The following is a 27152-nucleotide window of genomic DNA, read 5'->3' as shown; positions in this document are numbered from 1 at the left end:
TTCAACAAAAGACAGTTTTAGGAGCCACATTCACATCACATTACTTTATTGTCCGTCATGCATTTCACTTCATACAATAGTTACACAGCTGCAAAAGGACAAAAATATGTGTTGACTGTTTGTAGACGCGGTGTTCAGGAACACAACACGTATCTTTCACTGGAATCAGCGACCGCTCGACTCTACTTCCCTCTTCAAGCTGCAAGAACATAAAAACAAACAAACATTTATAAGAATCTATTATATATATTTATTTCATATCTTGTAAAAACATCTTGTCAATAAGTAGTCATATCTTATGCATATTCATTTTATGTTCTCTGAAATTTTTATATTATATTAAAGATGCAAGCAGCATTGATCGGACCCTCGCATCTTCACGCACGTACTGGCAGGACTCTGGTGGATTTCTGTGACCATCAGACACTGTGCACGAGTTAAACGGTATTTCCTGCGAGGACCAATGGCGTAGCCAGGTCATTTTGCCAGGTCTTAAGCCTTGAATGTTTTGAGTGTAGCTCCGAATACAATCATAAATGAAAGCCTGTAAAGTTCGACAAAAAACTAATGTGTGTGAATGTGCTTTGACAGAATGTCAAAGTTTGTTTTTGTACGTAGCTCTGACAATCACTGCTGAGTGACTCAAAGCGGGAAGAGTCAAGGAGAAATGGCAGAATGTATAGTTCCATGTCAAACTCTCTTGTAGAGAAATAAGTTTAAGCCAAAAGGGGATCCCATGTTGTATAATCTATAACATGAATTAGGTTGGGTGCAGGTTGATTTTATTGAACAAAGTTCACGTTGCATGAAATTACTTTACATTACGGTCTGGCTTCAAAACAAACAAAAACAATTAAATTTACTATTAATGAAAACTCCACTAATTTTACTACTAAGAGAAGCAAGTCAAAGTATAGAGACTTTAACTTCCTGTAACCAGTAGGTGGCGCTATGACTATTATACATAATTGTGGAGTCGAGTTACATCAGTTTATTCGTTAATGGCAAAGGATCAAAATTCGCCGAGGCGCCACGTCGCCGCCCTTTAACGAATTCTTACAATCTTCACAATGAAGCATTATCAAGGTCTTAAGACTTTTTTGACAACATTTGAAAGGGATCTGATTAATCTGTGAGGAGCAGGATGTCAAAGTACTCAACCCATAATTTCCTATTTTATGGTGAATGGTGTTTTCTTGCCGCCACACTACGGATACATAGTTCGATAACTTTTTGATCTTTTGATAACTTTTCACTGCCAAGGTCTCATCTGAAGTCAATCGGGTCAAATCTCTAGGAGGAGTTTGTTAAAATACGACGCCTTGAAGTGGTCAAAAAACATCATAAAATTAACAGTGGCCGACTTCTTGTTGGGTTTAGGGCATACCTCTTTGAGGCTTTTTTGTATGTCCCATCGCGTTACATATGCCTACCAAATTTCAAACAGCTAGGTGAAACCCAATGTTGGGGCTGCTCTATAGGGGGCGCTATCAAGCCATTTTGTCCGACCTTAGCCCAACGGCCCACTTTCCTTGTTATTTTCAAGGATTGTTGTGCAAATTTTGAAGAATGGACGTGTAGCACAAGCACCTCTTTTTCCCCTTAAAAGACGCAGAATAATAATAATAATAATAATAAACATTAGAAGAAGAATAGGTCCTCCGCTCCGACTACATCAGAGGGTCGGGCCCTAATAAATGGAGGCTTCAAATAAGCCCAGTTTGCCTTTTTTGCCTCTTCCTCCACTGAACTAAAACTAAACATACTTTTTGAGGTTGCAATGAAAGTGTTTTTGGTCATTAAATGACATTTTGTGTATAAAAACCATAGCAGTGCTCCTGCATGTTGTGACAGATTGTTACCTGTAACACAGGGGTAGATGTATTCTGTGTCGTCCTGGTCACCTGAGAGAAAACAAAGAAGAAGAAGAGATTGATTCACAGTCCATCACAGTGAACACATGTATGACTAGGAATCAGTATTGTGATAACTGTTCTTCAGGTCTTACTCGGCTGGTAGTAGTCGTAGATCTTGACCACGGCTGGCTTCAGGTTCTGCACAGGAAGCTCCTGAATGAGCTCCAGTCTGTAGTTGATGGGTACCTCCTTCAGTAACTGTTGAGAAGGAAAGAAAACAAGACGACGCCGTGAGTCACAAAATCTTGGAGCGTTGAGTCTCGTTTCCTGGCTGTGAATTCCTCCTCACCTGCGTTATGTAGACCAGGACGTGATCCCCGTTGTGTTCCACTCGATCCACCAGCAGGGCGCCTTTGAGCTGCGATGAGACGACAAGTCAGCCGGGTGCTTCATCAACAACAGGTGAAAACTTTCCTATTTCTACTAAGGCCACATCCACACGACTACGTTTAGCATAGATGACGCTATTTTGAGTGTTGATGGAGCTGCTAGCATGTTAGTGTTACACACTGAATGATTATGAATGCCCATTCAGTTTTTTCCAGATGAGTTTGTTCTGTGAATAACAACCAGACAGTATCAGATGAATGTCAGCATCTACGATCTCAACTGTCAGTTGTTGGTCTAGCTCGCTTGTCTTTGACAAGAATATTGCAGCGCCAGTCAAACCAAAACCCGCTACTGCCACCTATTGGTGGAAAATGAGTATCGCCCTGCAGCTATTTTAGGTGAAAGTAGGTGAATTTATAAGTCACACAAAGCGTTTTAAATTATAATAACAAGAAAATAATAGTAAGGGGGGCAAGGTGATGACACAAACTAATACAATAACAATTCAGCAAATAATTGTAGCCATTAAAATGTCCAGGGTGCCACATTAGCATAGCCTAGCACGGATCGATCCAAACTCCATTCAGAAAACAAGCATTTTAAAAGTTATTTGCTTGTCGTCTTGTTGAGAGAACTAACAAAGCATGAATTCTGACTTTTTACAAAATAACATCATTATGTTGTTATTTCGGCATCTTTTTTTATCCGTTTATTGCAATTATATTACAGCAAAAACAACCAATTTTGGGTTCATACAGCTGTAATACATCAATACATTGTAAATGATGGTCCATTTAGAGTCAAACAGACCATAAAGCAGGGGATGCTTTAGGGCGGGGCTACACAGTGATTGACAGGTCTCTACCAGAGACGTATACGGCGTCTCTACGTCACTCCTCCTCAGTCCAGATATGGTCACTTCCTGTTCACTGGTTGCTAAAACAACCAAGATGGCGACGGCCTAAATGCCAAACTGGAGCCCCTTAAAACATCCACAAAGCAATGAGTGACGTCACAACGACTACGTCCACTTCTCATATACAGTCTGTGGTCTGGACAGAGAGCACAAAAGGAAACGTAGCAGTGTGGATGACGCCTAAAGGTGAAAGTTAATGTAATAAACTCACCGCACTCAAAGACTCTGGGCCTGGGACAAACCCAGAGAGCATTTTGATATCCAGGATCACCATGTTTGTACTGATCTCATTTCCAATATACCTACAAGGATATAAAAACTGATGTTAATCTGCTACCAAGTTATAAACATCTCTCCCACGCATCACTACCAACGGTTACTGAGTTCACGTGGCTCTGCTTGCTGACGACTTACTCGACCGTGATCCTCAGAGTGAGTCTTTTGCTGGGGCAGGTGGCCTCTGGTGTGACCTCGACACTGAGAGTGGTGACAGCAGTGGGAGTCGGGATGTTATAGTGATGTGAAATCTGAGAAAGAAGTAAACAAGGGGAGGTTTAATATTCATAAACAAGAATCTTACGAATGTTTTTTACTCAAAATTGTTCAAATTCATGATGCATCAGATGTTTGAGAAGTACAGTCTAAAGAATATTTTTTTTTTAAATCATCTCCTGCTAAAAAACAAAACGTATATCTGTATTTTCTCCTGCGTTACAGGCATAGAAATAAAGTAGGAGCAGAACAGACATTTTTTGGTGGCTATTTGACTCGCACAAAAGAATATGTCGGTGTGTTGTTCATTGATATGGTAACAAAAAATGTCAAGCTAATTATCCTCCTTTACAAATTAAAATAACATGTTGCACAATGTGATCTGCTGCCTCTAGGTGGAATAATAAATTCAGTTAAATTGAATATAAATATATACGTATATATATTTCCTCAATGTCTATATGTTTCAGTATCTCCCAATGTATTTAACTAAATCCTTTTATAATAATTGAAATAGTCAGATTACACCCTTTCTTTTAAACAAAGCATAATGCAGGTGGAGGTGAATTAGAGGTATGGCCCTTCCAGCTACTAGACCGCTGACATTAGGTCGTATTATCAGTGTTAGTCGGGGTGCACGTACATCCTGCAGTGAACCACTGACCTGCATCACAGCGCATGCACTGCCCTGCACCTCCAGGATGAACATTCCTGTCACATCCTGCAGCAGCTTCTCCTGGTAGAGCAGCTTGTTGTTCTGGTTCACGTCAAACGTCAGCTGTTCGCTGGGAGACTGGACCGTCACCGTGCTCGAACCACCGGGACTGAACACCAGCGTGGAGTAGAGAGCCAGAGCCTGAAGAGCCACCACTGTGTCCTACAACACACACAAGAAAACAATGTACTTTATGTGCTTGAATGTATTTTTACTTTTGTTTCTACATGCAGCAGCTTTCATATGTAGGAGTTCACTTTTACCAAGTTCAGGTCTCTCTAACTGTTGAATATTTATTTTAATCCCGTTTTAATTGTGCCACAAACTACATGTTTGTCAATTTAAAACGTTGAGAAAATCTCAGTTTGTAATTAATGGCACAAATTGACCCTTTGCTAAGCCCGTCCCCCCTTGGTTACTGTTGCTAGGTGTGTGAAGCTTTTGCACCAGACGTGTCAATATGGCGTTTTTCATCAATATCAGTGAGATTAGTGACATTACAAAGCAGATAATAGCAGCTTTCTGGAATAACTGTTCTGAAATATCAGAGAGAAGTGAGACAGAATGGTCAACAATATGCATCTGAGAGCTAACGTTCCATTAAGAATTGTAATGTTCCTGCACAGCACGGTAAATCAAGATATTGCTGTTGTTAACGTCAGGGGCGTTTCTAGGATTCAAAGAAAGGGGGGGCTTAGCCCCAAGGGGAGTGGCATGTTTGCGGGCAATTTTTTTTGGGCCCATTTGGGGCCGCGGATATCCATTGTTTCAGACAGTTCATAGATTGGTTCAATCAGAAAGAGTGTGATTTTGCTCTGTAGTTTTGCTTGCATTCAGTATATGATAACACAAGAGACAGAATTTCAGGGTCATAGTGAAATTTGACACCACAAATATGAACTTTTCTCAAATAAAGAGAGAAATAAATTTCCTGCTTGTAAAGGAAAGACGGATAAACTAGCTTTCATATCCACGTCACTCCCAAATCCTAATTCTTAAAGGGACCGCACACAATGGATGGAGAATGGACCTGACAGTGTCAACTTTATATCGTTAAGTATGATGATGGGCTATTGGATTGTAATTTGAAGGGGGAGAAAACATACAAACCAGAACGCACGCACATATGTCGCATGTTAGAGTTATAAATAACTTGTCCATGTGAGAAACAATAGTTTAATTTAATGACATCACCAAAAAAAAAAAAATATATATATATATATATTTTTTTTTAATCCAATAATGCCAAATTATTTGGGGGGGCTGAAGCCCCCCCAAATAGGCCTAACGACGCCCCTGGTTAACGTCCAACGTTAGTTATGACTCCTTATAGCTTTCATTATATAATATAAAATATTGCTCGCACATCGTAGTGCTTGATCTACACACTGGATCTCGTAAATATTAATAAGAATTCATATCTTATTCATTTAGTCTTTGTTTGCTAATGTGTCAGGCTAGCTAACGTTATTGTCGTCTTACCTCGGAGCGAACAAAGACGTTTTTTTGTTGGTCTTTGATGGATTCAGTTGTGAGTAAAGTCTTCAACTCTGTTTAATCTCTCCTCTAGAGAAAAAAATATGACATCTAAACTTTGGGGATATCTGTCAAACTTAACGTACACACACCGCTGAAAGCTTGACAGGTCTCCTGCGCCTAGTTATGGTTGCTAACATAGGATTGGACAGGGGCCTTTTGAGGGAGGGGCTTAGCGAAGGGGGAAATTCAAACTGGATCATTATTCAGTCTGGCTTTGTGGCACAAAGGCAGTAAAACTGCCTGTGCAAAAGCACACTGACTATAATCCTGCGGGCTTATTATTAATTCTTCAATGCAAAAGTTTGGCGCTCTTCTCCTCACACAGCGTTGCCAACACTTGCACAAAAAATACATCAAAACGTGCGGCCTCATCGGGCATGGTCTGCTATGACTGTTCTCATAGATTCGCCCAGCAGTTTTACCGAAAATCACGAAAAATGGAGCAAAATTGCTCCATTCACTTCCATTTCGGTTTCAAGAGAGCTAAAAACACTTAACTTTGGGCCCATATTAACTAGCCATACTTTAACGAAGAAAAATGATTTGAAGTTTAAAACGTAGACAAAACGCTGGACTTTATTGAGTCAAATGGGCATTTTGATAGCTAGCACAGTTTTCATTAAGTCACAGATTAAGTTTCAGCAAAATTTTGGGTCCGTTTCAGATTTCATAATGGGTGTGTATTGCACGGAATGTTCAGCGCTAGAGTGATGACATCTTGGTCAGAGTGGAGCAGAGCATGAAAAGTATTCTGTGATTTTTTCAAACAAATTGCTCCCAGTCCCACAATTTTTACTCTTTATACACCATTTTTGGCCAAAACGATAGAACATTTTGTGCTCGTCACACGCATGTGTCCATGGAATCCAACAGACTTACACATTTGGCTCAAAGAGCCGCAGAGCGACATGAACTCCAACCAACTGCTCCATTAGACTCCATGTTAAATATCACCACTAATTTCTCAAAGAAAGCAGACGGTACCAGTTTTGTATATTGCTCTGGAGCTCACATTTTTAAAACCACAAACATAAAAACCACATCAGCGCATTCGGAGTCTTATCTCTCTCATGGTACCCATATGTTGTTGATTGGACTCATGGTTTTGGTATAAAGGGCAGAGGTTTGACAGGTAGTTTTGTTGAAAATCCCTGTTTACTCCAATCTCTTAATTAGCCTCTAACACCCAGGTGCTACAATCACCATGGCAACCAGTGACACACATGGATACAAGTCACCTCAGATACAGACGAGAGAGGAGCGACAGCTCCACATCTCTAAGAGCCCTCATGATCACATTTTAAACAAACATAAACATTATATCAACGCGTTCTGCAGAGTCTTTCCTCTTTGTTGATAATAATATTTTGGTGATCTCCAGTACAGAAATGACGGGAGCCATTTGTGGACTGTCCATCCCGAATACAAGAATCAATCTAAGAGTATGAATATAAAATGCAGAAAAGTTCAATTGAACCTCAACGACACTTCTGGTAATGTTGGCGTGTAAATATATATATTGCAACGTCTTCGGGCAGTAGCAGCCACTCTGTCAATTTCTTGTGAAATGTTCTAGTTTGTCTCCCGTACATATTTCAAACTGATTTTCTGTTTCATTTTTATTGGTTGATTTTACTAAATGTATTTTACTTTTTATTTATTTCTTAGTTTATTTTTATCGTATCGATTGTCTCATTATTGCCTTTCTTTTGCTGCGTTGTCTGTCAAAGCACTTAGTAAACTCTGTTTTAAAGGTGCTATATAAATAAAGTTATTATTATTATTATATTTGTTCTGAAATAAGGTCCCATGGTGGTGCACCTGAAGGGGCAGGACTTCACCTCTCTACAGGTCACAGCTAAGCCAGAGTTTGTTTGTCCCAGAAGAGAATACTTTGTTCGTTTTAACTCGCAGTCCAGCACTTTACGCTTCCTGTTTTGTTTTTCCTACCTGCGTGGAGGAGAAGCCTCCGTAGTAGTTCTGCTGGGTCGTCAGCCACCTGATGATGCGCGTGGCGTAGCCGAGGTCTTCAACCGTCGGAGAGGCGCTGAGTTTAGCCAGCAGCACATAGGAGCTGATCTCCACGGAGAGAGAGGCCGACGTTGAAGTCTGAGACCAGTGGAGGAAACCTCCTAAAAACAGACGTAAAAACAGACAAGGTGAAGCTCCATTCACAGTGATGAACAGAGAGATTTCCTTCAGGAGGATCCCTACTCACCTTGTTGTATTGAGACCGAGTCCAGGTGCCCCAGAAGGTGACCTCTGGTCTCCATGTCTCCTGCCAGGGTGAAGACGTACGCCATCAGAGCCGTGGTGTAGGTGTTACTGAGGTCACGCATGGACTCTTTGAGGCACAACAGGCTCTTCTGTACTCTAGGGTCCTGGAACAGATTATAAATAACTCGTTTTATTGTTCTACACACAAGTTCATTCTAACGAATTCATTTATTCAGCAAAACTTTAGACAAAGAACTTCAGTTAATGGAAGAAAAAGAGAAAAAAGAATCTGATTGACCTGCTGTTGATAGAATAAAACTGACAAATAACTTATTTTTGTTTTTATTTTACTTGGGAGATTTTTACAAGAAACGACAATCTCAGACAGACTGAATGTCTGAAATAATATATAATGTTATAATATTAATACAAAAAAGAACTAAGATTGACATTTATTTACAAAAGAGTATATCAAAAGTATATCAAAAACTATAATAACTCATTACAGCCGTTTCTCGCGAGCTTTTATCATTTATTATTCTTTTTATTTACTTTAATATAAATAGTAACACGAGCAACACCTAGAGGTCGTTTTTGGTATTGAACCAAACTGTGGAAGACGTGTGTGAGTTTTGGGTATTTTGTTGAGTTTGATCTTAGTTTGGTTTGATGAACTTGTTTATTTCCTCACTGATTTGTACTTTTTGTAAAGGTTTGTGTTTATTTTGGGTAATACTTTTTTTTATTTTTTTATTTAGTTTATGACATGACAGTCAGTCAGAGCAGTTCAACTTAACCCATCAACTCTAAAACACTACGTAACGTTAACTAACTGTGAGGAATTTAGGTTTAGAAGTGTATTTTAGTAGGATTTATAGCAGCCCTAGAGGTGGATAGTAAAATGTTAGCAAGTATGTGGTATGCCACTTTATACTTTAAACTAAAAAATGTCAAAGTATTTGGAACGTCACAAGAATACTTATCAAATGTATAATATGTTTACAGTAGGTTTACCGTAGAAGTGTTGAGCCATAAAAGACAATCATTGAATGTATCAAACTGTGAAGAATAGCCAAGGGACAGACAGGGATTTTGAGACAGGCATTTCAGAGACCACCAGGACCAGAGGAGGAAGTAGAAGCTGGGCCTAACGGAAGCAGAGTGACGCGCAGAAGGAGCGACCGACCAAAAGCCAATAGGTCACGCGAGGGCGGTCAGCTGGCTGAAGCCAGGAGGAGTCAGCTGGATTTAAGCCAATTGTAACTGAGACAGACATTTTGTGGATGCTTTACGGACTATGAAAGGAGATTCAAAGAAAGAACTCGTTCAGTTCATCACATTTCATCCTGCAGGTATCAAACTTCCTGGTTGGAGCGTGTGTGGACTCTTTTCCGCGGATCATATTTCTATCGATAGTGTAATTCAGATTGTAACTGTTTAGCCTCTGTAATTATTAAATACTTTTTTGATAATAAACCGGATCCAGCCGACTTTTTGGCACGCAGCAGCGAGAGACGTGCGGTCTTCCACAGTTCCGAGAGGTTCAACTCCCAACATAACTTTCTGTTTCTTTCTTTCTTGTCTGTGTAAAGTTCTTGGTTTGTGTAAAAATCATTACAAAGGAAAATTCTTATCTAAAGTTATGACATTATTCGTGGTGCATTAGTTGTTTCTACTCACTTCTACGGACGTATTCATCTCCAGGAAGGCAGCAGTGATGTAAGCAGTGAGAGTCACTTCATCAGACACACCGCCCTGCAGAGAGGAAACATGATGCAGACACAAAGATCATCAGCGAACATCCAACATCGAGACTTTGATCACTGGTAACCAGTAGAGGAGTAACGGACCGTTGATGATCCGTATGGACCCCCCCTCACTGTGTAACGTTAACCATCACAGTGTAAATAAAGTTGTACTGACTCAGTAGAACATGTGTTTCTAGTCTCTGATCTCTGATAATGTTTCATTGTAACAACCAATCAGTGTTTAAAGCAACAGGAGGAGAGCTAGTAACGTTAGTCATATTTTAACACAAACTCCAGTGTGACTTTATTTACCTTCATTCTGTTGTTGAAGAGTCTTCCTGACATTTCGAAACATCCGCTCTCATTTTGTTTATTTTTCAGCCAATTCACGGACTCTTCCATCTTTATCGGGTCGATGTAGATGAAGGACTGGGCTTTGGCAAACGATCGCACCACAAACGCAGTCAGCCTGAGGAGGAAGTTGAGACATTAAAACGATTAAATAAGACATCACGTACATGCTTGTGTTCATGTAGCACGTTGAACCTCTCACGAGGGACAACAGGGTTTTTAGAAAGAGTGACGGCACATTTCATCACATGATGAAGTGGAATCTCATCATCTACTCAGTATGAAAGCAGGGCTCGACAGTAAAGCACAGACTGTATATAAGAAGTGGACGTGGTCATGGCGACGTCCATCATTGGTTTGTGGACTGATGTTTTGAAGCCTCAAGTTCAACGATTTTTTTTCGTTGCCATCTTGGGTTTTATTTGACAGCTTCTGGCTGATAAACGCTGTAGTTTTAGTGATTGCTTAAAGACAATATATTTTTGTTTTGGGGTTCAGAGGGTTAATGTCAAGCCCTGAAAAGCTAAACTGTATGACATCACAGTTCTCACCAGATGTTCCCCGGTCCTGATCCAAACGTGCTGTAAGCTCCATCACGGTGCTTGTAGTTCAGCTGTCTCTGGTAGCCTGCATCACACACATTGATATTTATTGAGTTCATGATTTAAAGTAAATGTCTGTAAGAAGTCTTGTATGCTTTGATGACAGCAAATCAGGGGGAAAGAAAGGAGGCACACAAAGGTCACCACCAGGGTGCATCCAGCACCAGACTGGGTACATTTCTCATAATTTAAGTTCTTAAATGCATTTTGTTATTTTAGCTAGACTCACCGCTGGTCAGGAACTTGATGGCCTTGTTTTTGATGGCGGAGGTGAGCTGCTGAGTGTTTCTCAGGTACTGGAGGATGTAGATGTTGGGGGCGAGGAGCGCCATGTTCTGCTCCCCACATCCGTACGGCATCCTCAGCAGCCCATCCAGGTTGTTCAGGGCTCGGCCCAGAATGTCACCTGCACACACACAAAAACGATACCTCATATTAGTAGAGACCGGACAAAACTATGTGTATAAATGTATGTGTATAAACCATATGGTACAAACAATGAAAAAGACGCTGCCGTGTTTATGCCGAGATGGCATTATATTGAGTGTTGATGGAGCTGCTACAATGTTAGCTTAGCACCGATCGATCCGAGCTCCATTGAGGAAACAAGTATTTTAAAAGTTATTTGCTTGTCGTCTTGCGTAGAGAACTAACAAAACATGAATTCAGACTTTTTACAAATCGGCATCATTACGTAGTTATTCCAGCATCCTTTTTGGCTGTTTATTGCAATCACAGCAAAATCTGTTTGTTTTGTGCTGATACAGCTGTAGTAAACCAGCCGACGTGTGGCTTGCTTGACGCAGTGAATACAACTCGATAAAATCCACGGAGCTCCTCCGGACTATGTTATGAACCAGACAAGACGGCGTTTAGTTTCCCGGGATATCTGGGACTTCCACAACAAGTACTAAGCAGAAATAGGTTATTTTTTCCATGATTGATGGCGGAAATAAATGGCGGACATTTGAACGGCTTCCAGGGCGATAAGCCACGCCCCCTTTCCGGCGCGATTCACGCGAATGACCTCAAATGGTCCCCGGCGACTGAACACGGCATAAGACCGAACATGTGACTGACCTGAGCTCTGGTTTACTAAAGACACAGATAATCAAAGTGTAACACATATGTTGTAATCTTGCCAGAATGAAGCTTATTATAAATGCACTTTTCATTTCATTCAGTTTGGTACTGTTTCATTAAAATGTTCATATTTGCATTATTTCCTCCAGTTTATTAAATAGGATTGTGTTTTCTGTTTAGCTCTGATAAAAACAACACAAAGCTGTTTTTTAAATGCATCGACTGAAAGAATCTCTTCGCTCGTTTTAAATCTCAAGTTGATCATTTGAAAGTGTAACGATTTGTTTAGTTAACAGCAAAACTCAACCAAAATGGATTCATTAGTTTACCCAGGACTGATACTGAAGCACGGGCTGATCCAACAATCACGTCCCCGGGGAGCTGAAGGTCTACTTCCTCAGTCAGAGTCTCTCCTGTGGACAGAGAACAAACAGATCAGCAATAAAACAAATACGTCATTTAGGTTTAACGGATGGTTAGCGGATCATGAACTGAAACAGGTCTGACTGGAAATAAGATGCTAGATGGTTGATAAAATGTATTGAAAGCTACTGTGAGGAACTTTCATTCCCTGTTGATTCTGTCGCCCCCTGTGGACTAAAGTGGTAGTGTCTCTGAGCACCAGAGTCCCTTTAGAAAACCTCTCATGTTACTGCAGCAGGGTCCGACAGTCTGCCCCTCTCAGTCCTGGTTCTGGTTCTCCCGTACCTCCCTTCCCTCCAGCGGGTCCAGCAATACGTCCTGGGTCTCAAGCAGCGTGGTGTCGGTGTTGACTCCCAGAGAGGAGAAGGTCTGTCCACGGTGGACCGGTCTCTGCTAGAGGATCTGGGTCTGTCCACGGTGGACCGGTCTCTGCTGGAGGATCTGGGTCTGTCCACAGTGGACCGGTCTCTGCTGGAGGATCTGGGTCTGTCCACGGTGGACCGGTCTCTGCTGGAGTCTGAGCTGAAGGAGTTTCTGGTGAACCTGCATGAGTTCATCTGGTTTCACCAGAATCCGACCCGGTGGCTCCGATGACGAGCATTAAGAATAACTCTACAGAAACAGACCATCTTCTCTCTGATGGTCTCTTTACTGATAGAGGATCAGGACTACACTGAGACTGGTTCAGCACCAGATAAAAGTTCCTCACAGTGACTTTAAATAATTACATTAAATGAATCTGCTCTAAAACAGTGTGATGAACTGTGATGTTTGGTGTAAAACACACTGACCTTTCGGGCAGAGCAGCCAGTTGTAAGTCTTTGACATCTCAATTCCTTCAGCCTGAGGAGAAACAAAATCATTGAGACTTTCCATCCGATAAGACGGGTGAGAACTTTCACTTTGTCATCTTGTTTTAAAGTACCGACCTTCACGATGAGAGACCGTGTGACCACGTCGATGCGACCTCTCTTTGGCACGCTCACAATCTCGTTGTCACAAGAAGCGTGGGACGCCACGGCCTCAGCGGTCACCGTCACGTTCACGACGCCTAAAAAAAGGTCCAGGAGAGTCAAATCATTTAGTCTGAGGTGGATCCCACAGCCTGTAACACCAGTGTGGATGAAAGCCTGACTCTCACCTAAGGCTGAGGGGGCCATGGTCCAGCTCACGGTCCTGCGCTCACTGCCGCACAAACAGGCAGTGTACTTGTCTCCGGAGAGGGGGGTGAGGGTGTAGTCTAAGGAGGGGGCCGGAGCCACGGAGACCTGGTCAAAAGAGACAACAATGTATATTTTAAAACTGGACATTTATACTGCAAACAGTGCATCAAACCGAAGCATGGTGATGATGCAACACTTTGACCTTTACGAAGCTGCGTCTTGCACGGTTTTGTTCCAAATAAAAGCGGATATCAAATTCTGATGCAGTTTGAAACCTGACAAACATTTACAAGAACATTGGTAAGGGAGTGTGTCCGGCTTCTCCATCATGGATTAAGGCCGTTGCCATGTTGTTTTTAGCAACCAGTGAACAGGAAGTGACCATATCTGGACTGAGGAGGAGTGACGTAGAGACGCCGTATACGTCTCTGGTAGAGACCTGTCAATCACCGTGTAGCCCCGCCCTAAAGCATCCCCTGCTTTATGGTCTGTGTGACTCTAAATGGACCATAATGTACTAAATGAACATCATGCTGTATTGAAGAAGACTTGAAACTAGAGATTGAGACCATAAACTCATGTTTACAATGTTTACTGAGGTAATAAATCAAGAGAGAAGTAGAGTCATTTTCTCATAGACTTCTATACAACCAGAGGAGTCGCCCCCTGATGGACATTAGAGAGAATGCAGCTTTAACACATGAAGCATCGACTTCACTTTATAACATTGCAGACCACTGATTGGTCAAGAGAGAAGACAAATTGTAATAAAATTAAATAGCCTTCATTTTTTTATTCACTCGACCCAGATTTTATAAAAATGGCAGCCTGTGAAACTACGTCGTGAACTTGATAAAGTTCAGATGTTCATTTGTTTGCTTGCCGCGGCGGCGTTATGGCGATGAACTGAGAATCTAAAGCGGAAATTGAAACAGAGAAACGAACCTGGTACCATAATGGATCTTGTCTAATCAAGGAATAAGAAGGTGAACATTACAGCTGCTAAACATCGGCATGTTAGCATTGTGATTATGAGCACGTTAGGATAATTAACATTAGCATTCAAGTCCACATTGAAAAACATCGGTTACCATGATGCAGCTGCTCAAGTAGTTGAAGATGGTCGCCTTCAGTTCAAAGTGCTCCCCCCGGATGATGGAGTAGGGCAGGCTGAGCTCCAGGAAGAAGGGCTGGAAGACGGTGATCTCTTTACGGGGGGCCAAGCCGAAACCCTGAGGGGACAGACAGAAGGCCTCCGTCTCCCAGGTGGTGATGGTGTCTGGGACGGTGAGGGACACGTCCTTCGTTCCAGAGCCTCTGATACAGCAGACACACAGACATTCTGTCAACTTCAACATCAGACTTCCATAATTCAGATTAGTCAAAGAACGACAATGTGAGCAGACGATTAACGTCTAATAGAAGTAAAAAATGTCGCCATCTGTTTTTTTGCAGCCAGTGAACAGGAAGTGACCATATTTGGACTTCAGAGGAGTGACGTAGAGACGCCGTATACGTCTCTGGTAGAGACCTGTCAATCACCGTGTAGCCCCGCCCTAAAGCATCCCCTGCTTTATGGTCTGTTTGACTCTAAATGGACCATAATGTACTAAATGAACATCATGCTGTATTGAAGAAGACTTGAAACTAGAGATTGAGACCATAAACTCATGTTTGCAATGTTTACTGAGGTAATAAATCAAGAGAGAAGTAGAGTCATTTTCTCATAGACTTCTATACAACCAGAGGAGTCGCCCCCTGATGGCCAGTAGAGAGAATGCAGCTTTAACACATGTATTGGCTTCACTCGGCAGAACCAGAAGTTGATTTATTACCTCAGTAAACATTGTAAACATGAGTTTATGGTCTCAATTTCTATAAAACAGGATATGCTTTAGGGCGGGACTACCTTGTGATTGACAAGTCTCTACCACTGCGTTGTCCGGTCTGGAAGTTGGCGGTGTTTTCATCTTACAACTTTAACTCTTTCACAGTGTTTTTTTTTTTTACCTTATCAAAGTTAATTGTAATATTTTGGTCGCCTAAAAATGTCTCAGTGTTCTCAGCGTTCAGTTGTACTTAAGCTCCACCCTTCTCGTGTCACGTGCTTGCAAAAAAAACAGATGGCAACGGCCAAAATGCCGAACTCGAGGCTTCACAACTGCAGTTCACAAACGAATGAGTGCATCCACTTCTTATACACAGTCTATGGTAGAGACTGACCTCTGGTCCGGTTTACTGTGCACCCTGGTCAACCAGTAAATAGCAGCCAAGCTAACTAATACATGTTCCTAAGTGTCCTCAGAGCCATCAGGGACTGTGGTGCAAAGAAAACTCACCCCACTTCCACCAGGTCCCATATCCAGGTCTCAGGGAAGTAAGTGCGCACCGTCTCTATTGGTGAATTATTAATAGGTGGGGAAGCTACGGGACTCTCCATTGGCATGGCCAATAACATTACAGGACGATCTTCAAACTTCATGTAACGAATATCTGAAAATAAAACAGAACATATTCCATCAGAAGCAGAGAAAAACCTGGTTTGTAATGCTGGTAAATATTCAGCAATGTGACACTTAATAGAGCAAAATAACAAAACTAAATAAGTCACCATAGTGATGGCCTTGGCGGAATTCTCTTCCTTTGTATTTTAGGCACGAAGGCACTCGGATTAGCAAGTTTGTTGCCATCTTCATCCCCACATTCTAGATAACACAACAACATACAGGCGTCAACTGAAATGTGCAACAACAAAACATACAAAGAAACAATATAAAGATATTGTGCATTCATGTTTGTACCGCGAAAGTCGTATGAGCGTCCTCTGTCTGCACATCGGGGAACGGCAAGACGGATCTTCTCGGTCTCACGCGCAAACATTCGATGGAATCTTCAACCATATATGGAATGTAGGAGACTTTTGAGACGGGCAACAGGTTGAATATCTGAAGAGAAAAGGCATGGCAGAGGTCCATTTTCAATAAGATTTAGGGGAACCAAATTATGGAATGACTTTTCCCACATCACAAAATAATGTTCCTCTGTAAAATGTTTCAAAAGGTGCCTAAAAGAAAATCTAATTGCTGTTATGTAATAACTTTTTGTTGTAATTTATTTCTTGTTTTAGCTGTTATATTATATTCATAGTTGTTTCAGTCATAGAGACTTGTAGCATTACAATGGTTTATGAGTTAATACAGATGTATAAACCAATATCCCCGAACAAGTCCATGCTTACTCTCACACGCACACAAACAACGCAAGAACATTTTCTTTTGTAGTGTATTAATTTTGTTATCATATTTCATATATTGTAAAAACATCTTGTCAATAATATTTTGTGTAGTCATGTCTTATGCATGTTAATTTTATGTTTTCTGTAATATTGTAAAATTGTAATATTATATAGGTGGAGGCTTTAAATAAGTAACTTTTTACCTCTGTGATATTTATTTATCTCTGTTATGTTTGTTTATTTTTATTTTATTGTTTAAATTGTGAAAATTAAATGAAACTAAACTAAACTAAATGGTTCAAAGCTGTAAACCGTAAAAATGGTATTTGGTCTATAAAGATCTGACAATTGGGGAACTTCATTTGTTGAAACAGTGCCTTTATCCTTCAGGCAGACTCTTCATATCGTCACATATGCGATCTACACTTTTTCCATTTTCAAAATGTATAATGGACGACTGATAAGAGGGAGAACAGGAAGACAGATTGACCACGACAGGAGGAAAAACTGATGACGTTAATGAAGTAAATGCAGATGGATTTGTGGTTAGCTACCTTGTCTGCGTCCAGACCTTTCCCCGGCTCCTTGATGAGGATGCTCTGGTCGATGGCGCTCACACCGCACAGAGAGTCTGGCTGGGCCGTCACCTGCAGGGTGGTCTCCTCTCCTGGGACGGCCGAGGACGGAGAGAACTCCAGAGACACCTGGCAGAGAAAAGACAGTTAGTGGTGGATGAGGCGTTATCATGAATCTCACTGCTCTTCTTGGCAGCATTCAAGCGCTAGGATTTGGCATCCGTGCTTGCAGAGGTACCGTAACCGGATTTTTTGGGGGTTCTGTGTTCTGACCGATGGGCTATCCGGACCCCTGATTACTCGACTTCCTAACCTGAACCTATCGTCTCCGCCTCAACCAGCTACACTGTCGTACCAAGAGGAGCAGTGGGATTCATAACTACACGTAAATGAGAAGCTATGATCTTTTCAACATGACACAAATGTGTATTTTACTCTAACAAAAATAATCTCCAAGATTCATTTTTAGTTACATTACTGGCTTTTCATTGAGTTGACACCCTTATGACGCCCCAATTACACCAAGACGCATTACTAGAAAAGCATCACCTTCAAAACTTACGGTAACGGTAAATATCACGGCTTATTTGTTTTTCCTAAAATGTCAATATAAATGCTTCTTGTAGGGTAAAGCATTGGTACGGAATAATTTCAACTATCCTGAAGTCAATGTAAACTGTCAAATATTTTAAATTATATATTTTTACATTGTTGTTGTCATCTATCCTGGTTATTTGCAAAAAAACATGCAATTCAAATGGTAAGGAAATAAAAATGTTATTGATAAAATATCTTGTCATGAGTAGTTTTAATGATGCATTATAATCTGTTTAGAGCTCGTGTTAGGAAGTTAAACAGCTCATAATTCATCTCTAATATCTATTTTATATTCATGTGAAAACATCTCCTTCAAACAACTTGATTTATTCAAATTTATCACCAAAACTTAATTTTTCAAGTTTATATTTGATATTTATTTAATTAGCACGGTGACGTCTTCAGCTCACACTGACCTTGTGACCGAAGCATTTCTCGACGGGGAAGTCGGCATTGTTGGCGATCACACTCTCACTGGGGAGGACTGCGTACGCCACAACTTGGATGTACGGTGCCATGTGAGCAGACACCATCAGGTTAAAGGACACCTCGCCCTCATTCACTGAAACAAACAAACCAACTCATATATGAACCACAATCACCTCCATTCATCAATAAAACAGAATTATTTGCTAGCTTTAAAGGGTACTTTCATTCTTTGCTTTACTAACCTGAGTTTTCTTGCACGACAACCCGTCGAACTCCTTGCATGAAGATGACTCCTCGGGATAAGGCCTGCAAAACAATGAATAATGTAGAAAAAAACTCATTTAACAGCAGATTACAGCTGTTTGCTGTTATTAAAGGACAAAACAGTGGGTAACATTTAGGGGGATTAATTGGCAGCAATGGAAAACAATATTCATAACTATGTTTTAATCAGTTGTCTAATCACCTGAAATTAAGAATCGTTATGTTTTATTTTGCTGAGAAAAAGCCATTTATATCTACAAAGGGAGCAGGTCATCTTCCACGGAGCCGGCCATCTTTGCACTGCCATGTTTCTACAGAAGCCCAGTAGGGACAAACTGGCTCTAGCGAGAGACATTCGTGTTTTATGTTATCAGAAGGTAGAGATGTGTTCAGAAACCAGGTATTAAAAGGTCATAAGTGTGTTTTCTTTGAGCCAGATGTCAGTTATCAGATGTAAAAAGTCATTATAAAACCATCTTCCCCCCGTCGTCTCTCATATTTCACTCACCAGATACATCACATCCACGGAGCCCTGGGCTTCTCCTACCACAGTGTATTGGATGGTGAACTCTTCTTCTGTGTCACATGGAAGTGGGTTATTATTCTGCTTCAGCTTCAGGGAGCTGACTGTCTGAGTGTGTGGAGTTGAAGGTCGGACCAACGACACGGTGTGATCTCCAGCCTCATAGTACGGCGTTCTGTAACCGGGGTAGCCATATGTCGGCAAGCTGCCGACCTAGATAGAAGAAAAGACACTCTGTAAAGTATATATAAAGTTTTTACAGCCAAAGTGAATGTTAAGGTTTAGAGATAAGTCAAGCCTCTCCTGTTTCAACACCATGGGAGTATATGAAAACATCAATGGTAGTCAACGGTGAGAGACAAATAATTATTTGATCCTGTTTGAATTGTTCATGAATTACACGTATGATGTTTGTCAATCTAAAAGATAATTTTGCACATCAGGAGATTTTCATTTTGTCATAAAGTAAGATAACGTTACATTTGGAACATAGCTCAGTTAGCTAGCTAGCTAGCAAGCCAAGCTAACGGCCATGTTAGTTGGGGACGTACATAGTAGAAGACAAGAGATGTTGTAAACTGATTGGTTTCACACAAAACTAAATGTTACTACAAATAACTGAGACTTTCTTGACTTGCAAATCTATCTTTTAAATTGACAAACATTATTATGTGTAATTAATGGCCGAATTCAAACGGGATCAATAACACATTTCTTTCGCTGTTGACTACCATTCATATTTTTTTCCAGAATTTGGTCCCATGGGTGACACCGGAAGGGGCGGGACTTCGCCTCTCTATTGGCACTGCAAACAGTTCCAATACGGCTACTTGCTACGATGGCGGCACCTTGAGAAACTAGTGTAGTGCTACTTCTTACTTACGTGGAGTTGGATGTCCCCTTTAAGTTCAGCCGTGCTGAATGAGAAAGTGGCGACTCCATCGTTGTTGGTTGTGAGATTCTGCAGCCGACGTGATGACCTTTCACCCTCGAACAGGTACAGCGGCATGTCGGGAATGGGCGTGTTGTTGTAATGAACCGCTTGAATCTGTTGGAAAGCACAGAGTCGTATCACCGAGAATGCACCGCGTCTAAAATCACAACAAAGAAGTGAAGGCCACATGCTCTTACTTTTCCCTCCACGTTTGAGCCTTCGTCATAAATCTTGGGCATGTCGGTGAAAGACAGCTTTCCAACGACGTATGAAATAGTTATTCTCTGCTCTTGTTGGCGTGAAATACCTGTACAAGAAGCCTCCACGTTACAACAACTGTTTCATAACACGGCAGTGTAATTCTCTCTTTTTTCTTCATATAAATATGATATAGAATATTATATGACTTGCCTGTGCCCTCCTCTTCCACTTTGGCCCGGATCTGCAGGTCATCTCGCAGCACCTTTTGCGAAACTTTTGTGAAAGTTGACATTGTGAAGATAAACGTGGCGCAGCCTTTGTTGTCCATCTAGAAAAGAGCAATGAAATAAGATCAAATACAATGAAATAAAATGAAAGGGCATTTCAAACTCACCCCATTTAACACCCTTGTTACTCCTTAATAAATCAACTTATAAACGGGTAATTTGTTCCGCTTTTTCAGTTAACTAACACGTGTAAAGTTTAGGAGATGCTTCACTCTCTGTGTATGCATACAAAACACATGTAACACACGTAAATACACTCACACACTTTCACACAAATGTCCAGGGGCCCCAGCAATGACACCTGAGGAACCACTTGAAGTTTATTTAAACCATGCAGGTTTTAAGAAACTTCAGCGTTTACTTCACTTTTTAAGAGCTGAAGACTGACGTCTGGGCCAACCCTTATATGCACCTTTTTTTTAAGCAGAGATGAGACTGTCGCCGTAGCAAACGTACCTGCTTTGTCTCCTTGTGGCATGGGGCGACCACGTCAGGGATTCCCTGCGGATTGCTAGGGTTGATTGGATGCCTCCTATAGTAGTAATTTAGAGGTCGGCACATCTCAACTTCAACACTGCCTGGAACAGCTTGTCCGAATGTGTACCTGATGAGAAGGACATTCATTCACTCACCAAACTGGACCAGTTTTAGAATTATTTAAGAGTGTAACGGGCAAAAGAGCGCTTACTTACATCGCACATACTTCAGCTTTGATTTCCTCCTGATCGATACTTACTTCAGAGGATGCATTTAGCTTTACGTCAAATTTAGGCAAAACTGGGGACAAAATATGTTTATTAGCATTCTTGCTTCATTACAATATGGATTGAAATGGAAGGTTATAGAAAAAAAGGAACTTACCGTATTTCTCCACCTTGAAGTTGTGATATATTTTTTCCAACCCGATCGTCACAATAACTCGGTACATCCCTTCACGGGCCTCAGAGTTCAAGTCGTATGAAAGCTGCAATAGCTTACTGTTGGACGTTTCATTCAGCCACTGTCCAATCCGGTTGTTGTCAGCATCCTGTCAAATAAAAGTAAATGTGAGGAACAAGTATTTATGACAAACATAAGAACCTCATTTCTTCTTCTCCTTCAACGAGATGGCAGAAGAAACTAGGCCATAAGTTTGGTGTGAAGTTATATTTTTGCATTCTAAATCACACACCTTTACGTCTTCTAACATACTAAATAGTGTGGTAGTAAAGGTATTGGAACGCACAGCATGTGTACTCTTTGTTTTCCTACTATATTTGAAACTCCTACTAGTTACAGATATATTGATATCAGTGTATTCTGTCTGTCGCAGATATGCAAACAGAAATTCCTACAAAAAATAAAGTATATATATTATTAATATCAAATCCTTTTTAAATCAAGTTTATTGTAGTTGGACAAATAAATCTTAACTTAAGGTCCACTTACTAGCTCTCATTAGCTCGTCTAGTTCATGCAGTGATGTTAAACTTGATGAACTAAATTAACTTGATTTAAGAAGGTTAACAGTCAATTACAAGTAAGAAAGAAGATGCAGCCTGTAAAAAGCATTTTTAAAGAATGATTTGTTTTTGTCAAACACCTCGCAGAGCTTTATTCTCACATGTTGACATCACAGATTATAAAGCATGTTTTTAGGAAAATCAACATGCTGAATTTCTCAAATACAAACAAGTGAACTGGACCATCTTGCTTTAAGTTATTAATTTATGAATCAAAGTTTAAAAATGTTTAACTTTCAGTCTAATGTATTGTGTATTAAAGTGTGGATATTTTCCTATTGGTCTTACCTCAATTTCGATGATATTGTACTGCAAAAGAAAGAGAAGAAAGATGGAGATTTGTTAAAGCTGGTTTGCATCATACAGAGTCCTTATGAATTCAGCTGAATGTAAAACAAACTGCACAACATGTTTCAGTAAGAAATCAGCGGCGTTTTCCAATCCAGAGATTTACTGCAAACACAAACTTCAGCTCTTTATTCATGATTTGTAAATATAAAACGTGGGACACACATTCACATTAAAACTCCTCAGAGTCTATGTCATTCAGTTTTTATTTTATGGAAACAGTTCTATTTAATCTTCAGTATAGTTTCACTGTTATTACCGATTCAAAATACCATCAAAATGATAAACTAGTGTGAGGAGGTGATGGATTAGTCAACTAAAATGTTGGAAGGTTTACCTAAAGGGGCCGTGGTTGTACTATTGACCCACAGCACATCGATGTCGATCACTTCATTACATAACTTTTAAACCTGCACCGTTATCTAACAGTATCACTAACACTGGTTCCGTGAATGAGATCTAAAGAAAAGAAAGACTGTGCAAACTCTCACCAGCCCATTGGCAGGTCTCAACTTGGAGTCCAGTGTGATGACTCTGAAATGCACTGAGAGGAATAAAGAGAGATTATTCAACATGAAGCTTTTGCAGCTCTTCTACAACAGTGATAAACATCCTAACAGGCTAGTAAAACTGCTCAGAAATGATATCATTACTGTTGAATTCACAAGTTAGTAAAAGATAGAATCATTAGCTATTAGCATTTACGTTATTCCCTCTGTTGTCTGCCGTAAAACTGCAGATATTGCAAATTCAATCAGTGGAAAACCTCCCTTTCAGCTCATTATTAGTTATCAGTATCTAGTAATCTGGTCACAGCATTGGATTTTAAAATAAATTGGGGTGGATCGTTTTGTACAGAAACTGATGATGATGAAAAGCACCACTGTAAAAGTAAGATAGCTCACACAGTTACTATTTTTAATTAATATTGCAAAAGGTTTAACATAATTTATATCTAGACTGTGGGGAACTGTGCTCTTAACTGGTGCAACAGGATAACAGCTAACATTTCATATATGCCAATGCAACTTTTTTCATACACGTTCTAACGTAACTTTTTCATATATGATAACGTAACTTTTATCATATGTGCTAACGTGACTTTTTTCATATATACCACTGTTACTTATTTATGTATGCTAACTTCACCTTTTTCACATGTGCTAATGTTAGTTTTATATATAAGCTAACGTTATTTTTCATACATGCTAACCTAACTTTGATCTTTTGAACTAATGTTGATTTTTCATACATGCTAGCATCAAGTTCTCCATATGAGCCAATGTTACTTCAATTTATATGCTTATGTATGTTATATCATATAAGCTAATGCTACTTTTTCATAAATGCTGAGGTACACATTTTTTATAAATGGCAATATTATTTATATATATATTAACTTAACCTATGTTATTTTTTCATGTATGCTAATATAACTCTACATATATGCTAATGTCACTTTTTTCTATTGTTCTTCTATAAGCTATTGTGACTTTACATCTGTGCTAATGTAACTTTTCATATAAGCTAATGTTTATTTGTCATACATAGTAATGCAACTTTTCTTCATCTAAGATAATAATACTTTTTCTAATATGCTAATGCAACTTTTTTCACACATGCTCACAATAGTTTTCCACGCTAACGTTTTGAAATTCTGGGGCACACACAATTCATTTCTCTGTATTTTAATCAACACATTTTCAATGAATTTCGTGGAAATAAGCAAATTAATCAAATCTTGAGAGCACACACTATTCATTTCTCACTACCTCTGTGAGTTAATGTTGACGTGTGACATAAAATACAAAAGGTTTTAGGAAAGCAAGGATGACTGCTGCATTCATTTAACTCCAAACAAGCAAGGTGCATTATTTTCTACCCTGTGTTGCACCCACATCCCAATTACTATTAAAGGGGAAATCTGTCTATATTACAGTGTGGTACCATATTGTATACAACATCATAGATCATCAACTCAAGGTTACCTGTTTGTCCAGGGAGGTAGATTGGTTTATCTGTTTGGACGAATGTCTTTGGATGATAAACTTTGATCAGGACTTTCCGGACTTCTTTTGAGTAAAAAGTGTCGCCTCGTACCTCCACCTCGAAATTCTGCACTTCTTCATTCGGCCTTGAAGGAACCTGTGACAAAAAAATATTTTAAGAACACGGTGAGAACCTCTTACTCTCTCATACTGAAAAAATAATTCATGAATATATGTGTGTGCTTTTGTTTATAGATCTGTGTTGCGTAATCCCATTGAGGTTCCAATGTTGCATTTTAAGCAACACATTTTCAATGAATGTTTTGGAAATGAGCAAATGAATCAAATCTTGAGAGCTCACCTTAAATTGAACATGTTGAAAACAACATTTTTTTCATATAAGCTATTGTTACTTGTTTCATATAAGCCAATGGAACATTTTTTGTACACGCTCACAATAGTTTTCCACGCTAACATATTTTTTTTAAGCTTCTGTGATTTTAACCCATACTGCCTGTTTACATTCTGGGATAACCAATTAATCAAATCAAATCTTGAGAGCTCACCTTAAATTCAGTGCACATATGAAATTCTGTATTGGACGTCCGCGTAAGGAGGGTTGCATTCGCCTCTGAAGACTTCAGAGTGACGGTCATGACCAGAGTCTCGTTGGGCTGCAGGAGACTCGCACAGAATTTGGCCTCAGCCCCAGCTTCAAGAGTAGCAGGAATGGCCACCATGTACTGCCTACAGCCACAGAAACAAACAGTAGAGATCTTATTGGATCTGATATGGAAGAAACTCCAAAACTGGCAGCAAAGATTCATGTTCAATTAAGTCAACCACACGCTTATTATTTTTCTGAGACAGTTTCGGGTAAACTTACGGTCCTGCCAATGCTCGACCCACACAGCTGAAGAAAACACAAAGTGTCCACGTCCACATCTGAATCCCGGGGCGACCCATGGTTGACTGAGATGATACTGGGGAAGCTGATCAGCATCTTTTAAATAGCCTCAATAGAGACACCCGCCCCCGCTCCACACCCACACACTCATCATCATGCAACCCTTCAAAGGTATTCCAGGTATCCCATGTGTCAATCATTTATAGACTTTGTGTTGTTTAACATAGAGCGTAAGACTGACTGCAATTTTAAGGATTTAATCAGATCACACTCCACCTATAATAATGAAAATGTCTTTTTTTCTACAGAATATTTTGTCACATTGGTTGTATTTTCTCAATTTAAGATGTTGCACAAACTTTTTAAGCATTTCGTTCTGCGCATTCTTTGCATTGGGGACACGGGGTTAAATTGGGCCGTGGCACATGGGCCTCTTCTATGTTACCATCACCAGGTCCTTTTGCCTCAATGTTGCCCTGAAAATATAATTTGAATATACATTTTATACATAATATATGCTAAAGTGACTTTTTTCATATAAGCTAATGTTACTTTGTCATATATGCAAACATAAGTTTTTCTCATTAGTGCTAATGCCACTTTAATATTGCAGCTGGTAAATATGGAGCTCATATCATTACTTTATAAACTGCTGTGTTGTTTAATCTATAGTAACAAATCATGATTTATGATTTAGACATTCCCTTTTATATGTAAATAAGGTTCCAGAGTGCATAAAAATACATTAATGTAGAGCTTGTTTATATTATCCATCCTTATGCCAGGAGAACAGAGCTGTCTTCACATATTCTCTTCAATCAATCCGACCTGTTACAGTAAGTTATGCAACAATGTCCTTTACCCAGCGTGGGATATTTGATTTTTGTCATGCAAACAGCTCTTAACCTGACGATAAGGGACAAAGTAGAATTTTTTTCAAGGAAGTAAACACTTGTGAACTGATAAAAATTAGTTACAACACAGTGAGAAATGTGCTTTACTGTTTAAAATTGGGCAACACTAAGACTAAACTTATTTTTTTTGCATTTGCACAAGACCATATATATACATATAAATATATATATACATGTATATATTTATACATGTAAATATATATATGCGTTGTGTGTAACGTCTTATATTAATTGTATATTGTATGCAGGCATGGTTTTAGATAGCAAACGGCCCTAGGCAAGATCTTCTTGGGCGGCCCTTCACGTAGTGATGAGAAGACCAGTTCTTTGAAGTAATCCGGTTCCAGCTCATGACTCTGAGACTGGTTCTTCAGCTCAGAGGGTGTGTGTTCATGAACGACTGGTTCTTCAGCTCAGAGGGTGTGTGTTCATGAACGACTGGTCCTTCAGCTCAGAGGGTGTGTGTTCATGAACGACTGGTTCTTCAGCTCGGGCTGGATTTTGGATTCCATCCTATTTGCTAAATGTTAACTCGTTCCTCTTCAAGAGTCGTTCCAAAAAGAATGATTCCTTTTGCAAATCTAATGTCACAACCTCCTTAAATTTTGTGAGCGAGAAATGTGCTTACCGTTTAAAATTGGGCAACAATAAAACTAAAGACTTTAAAAAATATAGGCGTTGTATGTAGGCCTGTCTCTAGATAACAGACGACCCTCAGAAAGATCTTTTTGGGCGGCCCTTCTTGTATTGATTAGAAGACCAGTGGTCTCATTTATAACCGTTGTGTACGCCACTTCCCACGCATATGTTATATATAAAAAAAAAAAACTTGGCGGTAGAATGTGATGACCTGTACGAAGACTCTGACCCATGCGTACGAACATTTTGGAGACACAGATGGTGAACTGAAGCCAGACTGTAGAAATTAAATGTCAGAGACGATTCCTCTCACA

At 39.9% G+C, this 27152-nt stretch overlaps 1 protein-coding gene across 1 annotated transcript; it reads right to left on the bottom strand.

Moving 5' to 3' along the window:
- Positions 1-25: 25 nt before the first annotated feature.
- Positions 26-25344, bottom strand: LOC142938672 (alpha-2-macroglobulin-like). The gene is made up of 36 exons (XM_076081993.1): positions 25265-25344; positions 24945-25125; positions 24379-24535; positions 22882-22934; positions 22331-22351; positions 21402-21567; positions 21233-21317; positions 20997-21144; positions 20464-20581; positions 20250-20359; positions 20002-20166; positions 19104-19331; positions 18574-18637; positions 18319-18464; positions 17285-17434; positions 16297-16440; positions 16107-16200; positions 15835-15988; positions 14587-14812; positions 13474-13600; positions 13262-13383; positions 13124-13175; positions 12239-12322; positions 11056-11232; positions 10776-10851; positions 10186-10342; positions 9806-9880; positions 8127-8289; positions 7859-8040; positions 4319-4531; positions 3577-3689; positions 3374-3464; positions 2206-2274; positions 2009-2114; positions 1863-1904; positions 26-199 (listed from the first exon to the last, which is right to left on the bottom strand). The coding sequence occupies exons 1-36, from the start codon at positions 25342-25344 to the stop codon at positions 195-197; spliced, it is 4344 nt and encodes a 1447-aa protein (XP_075938108.1). The 3' UTR covers positions 26-194.
- Between the last annotated feature and the right edge of the window lie 1808 nt (positions 25345-27152).

Source organism: Anarhichas minor, unplaced genomic scaffold (assembly GCF_050575085.1).
Source record: "Anarhichas minor isolate MPS153535 unplaced genomic scaffold, ASM5057508v1 ptg000088l, whole genome shotgun sequence".
Lineage (NCBI taxonomy): Eukaryota > Metazoa > Chordata > Actinopteri > Perciformes > Anarhichadidae > Anarhichas > Anarhichas minor.
This window is presented reverse-complemented; position numbering and strand designations above follow the sequence as displayed.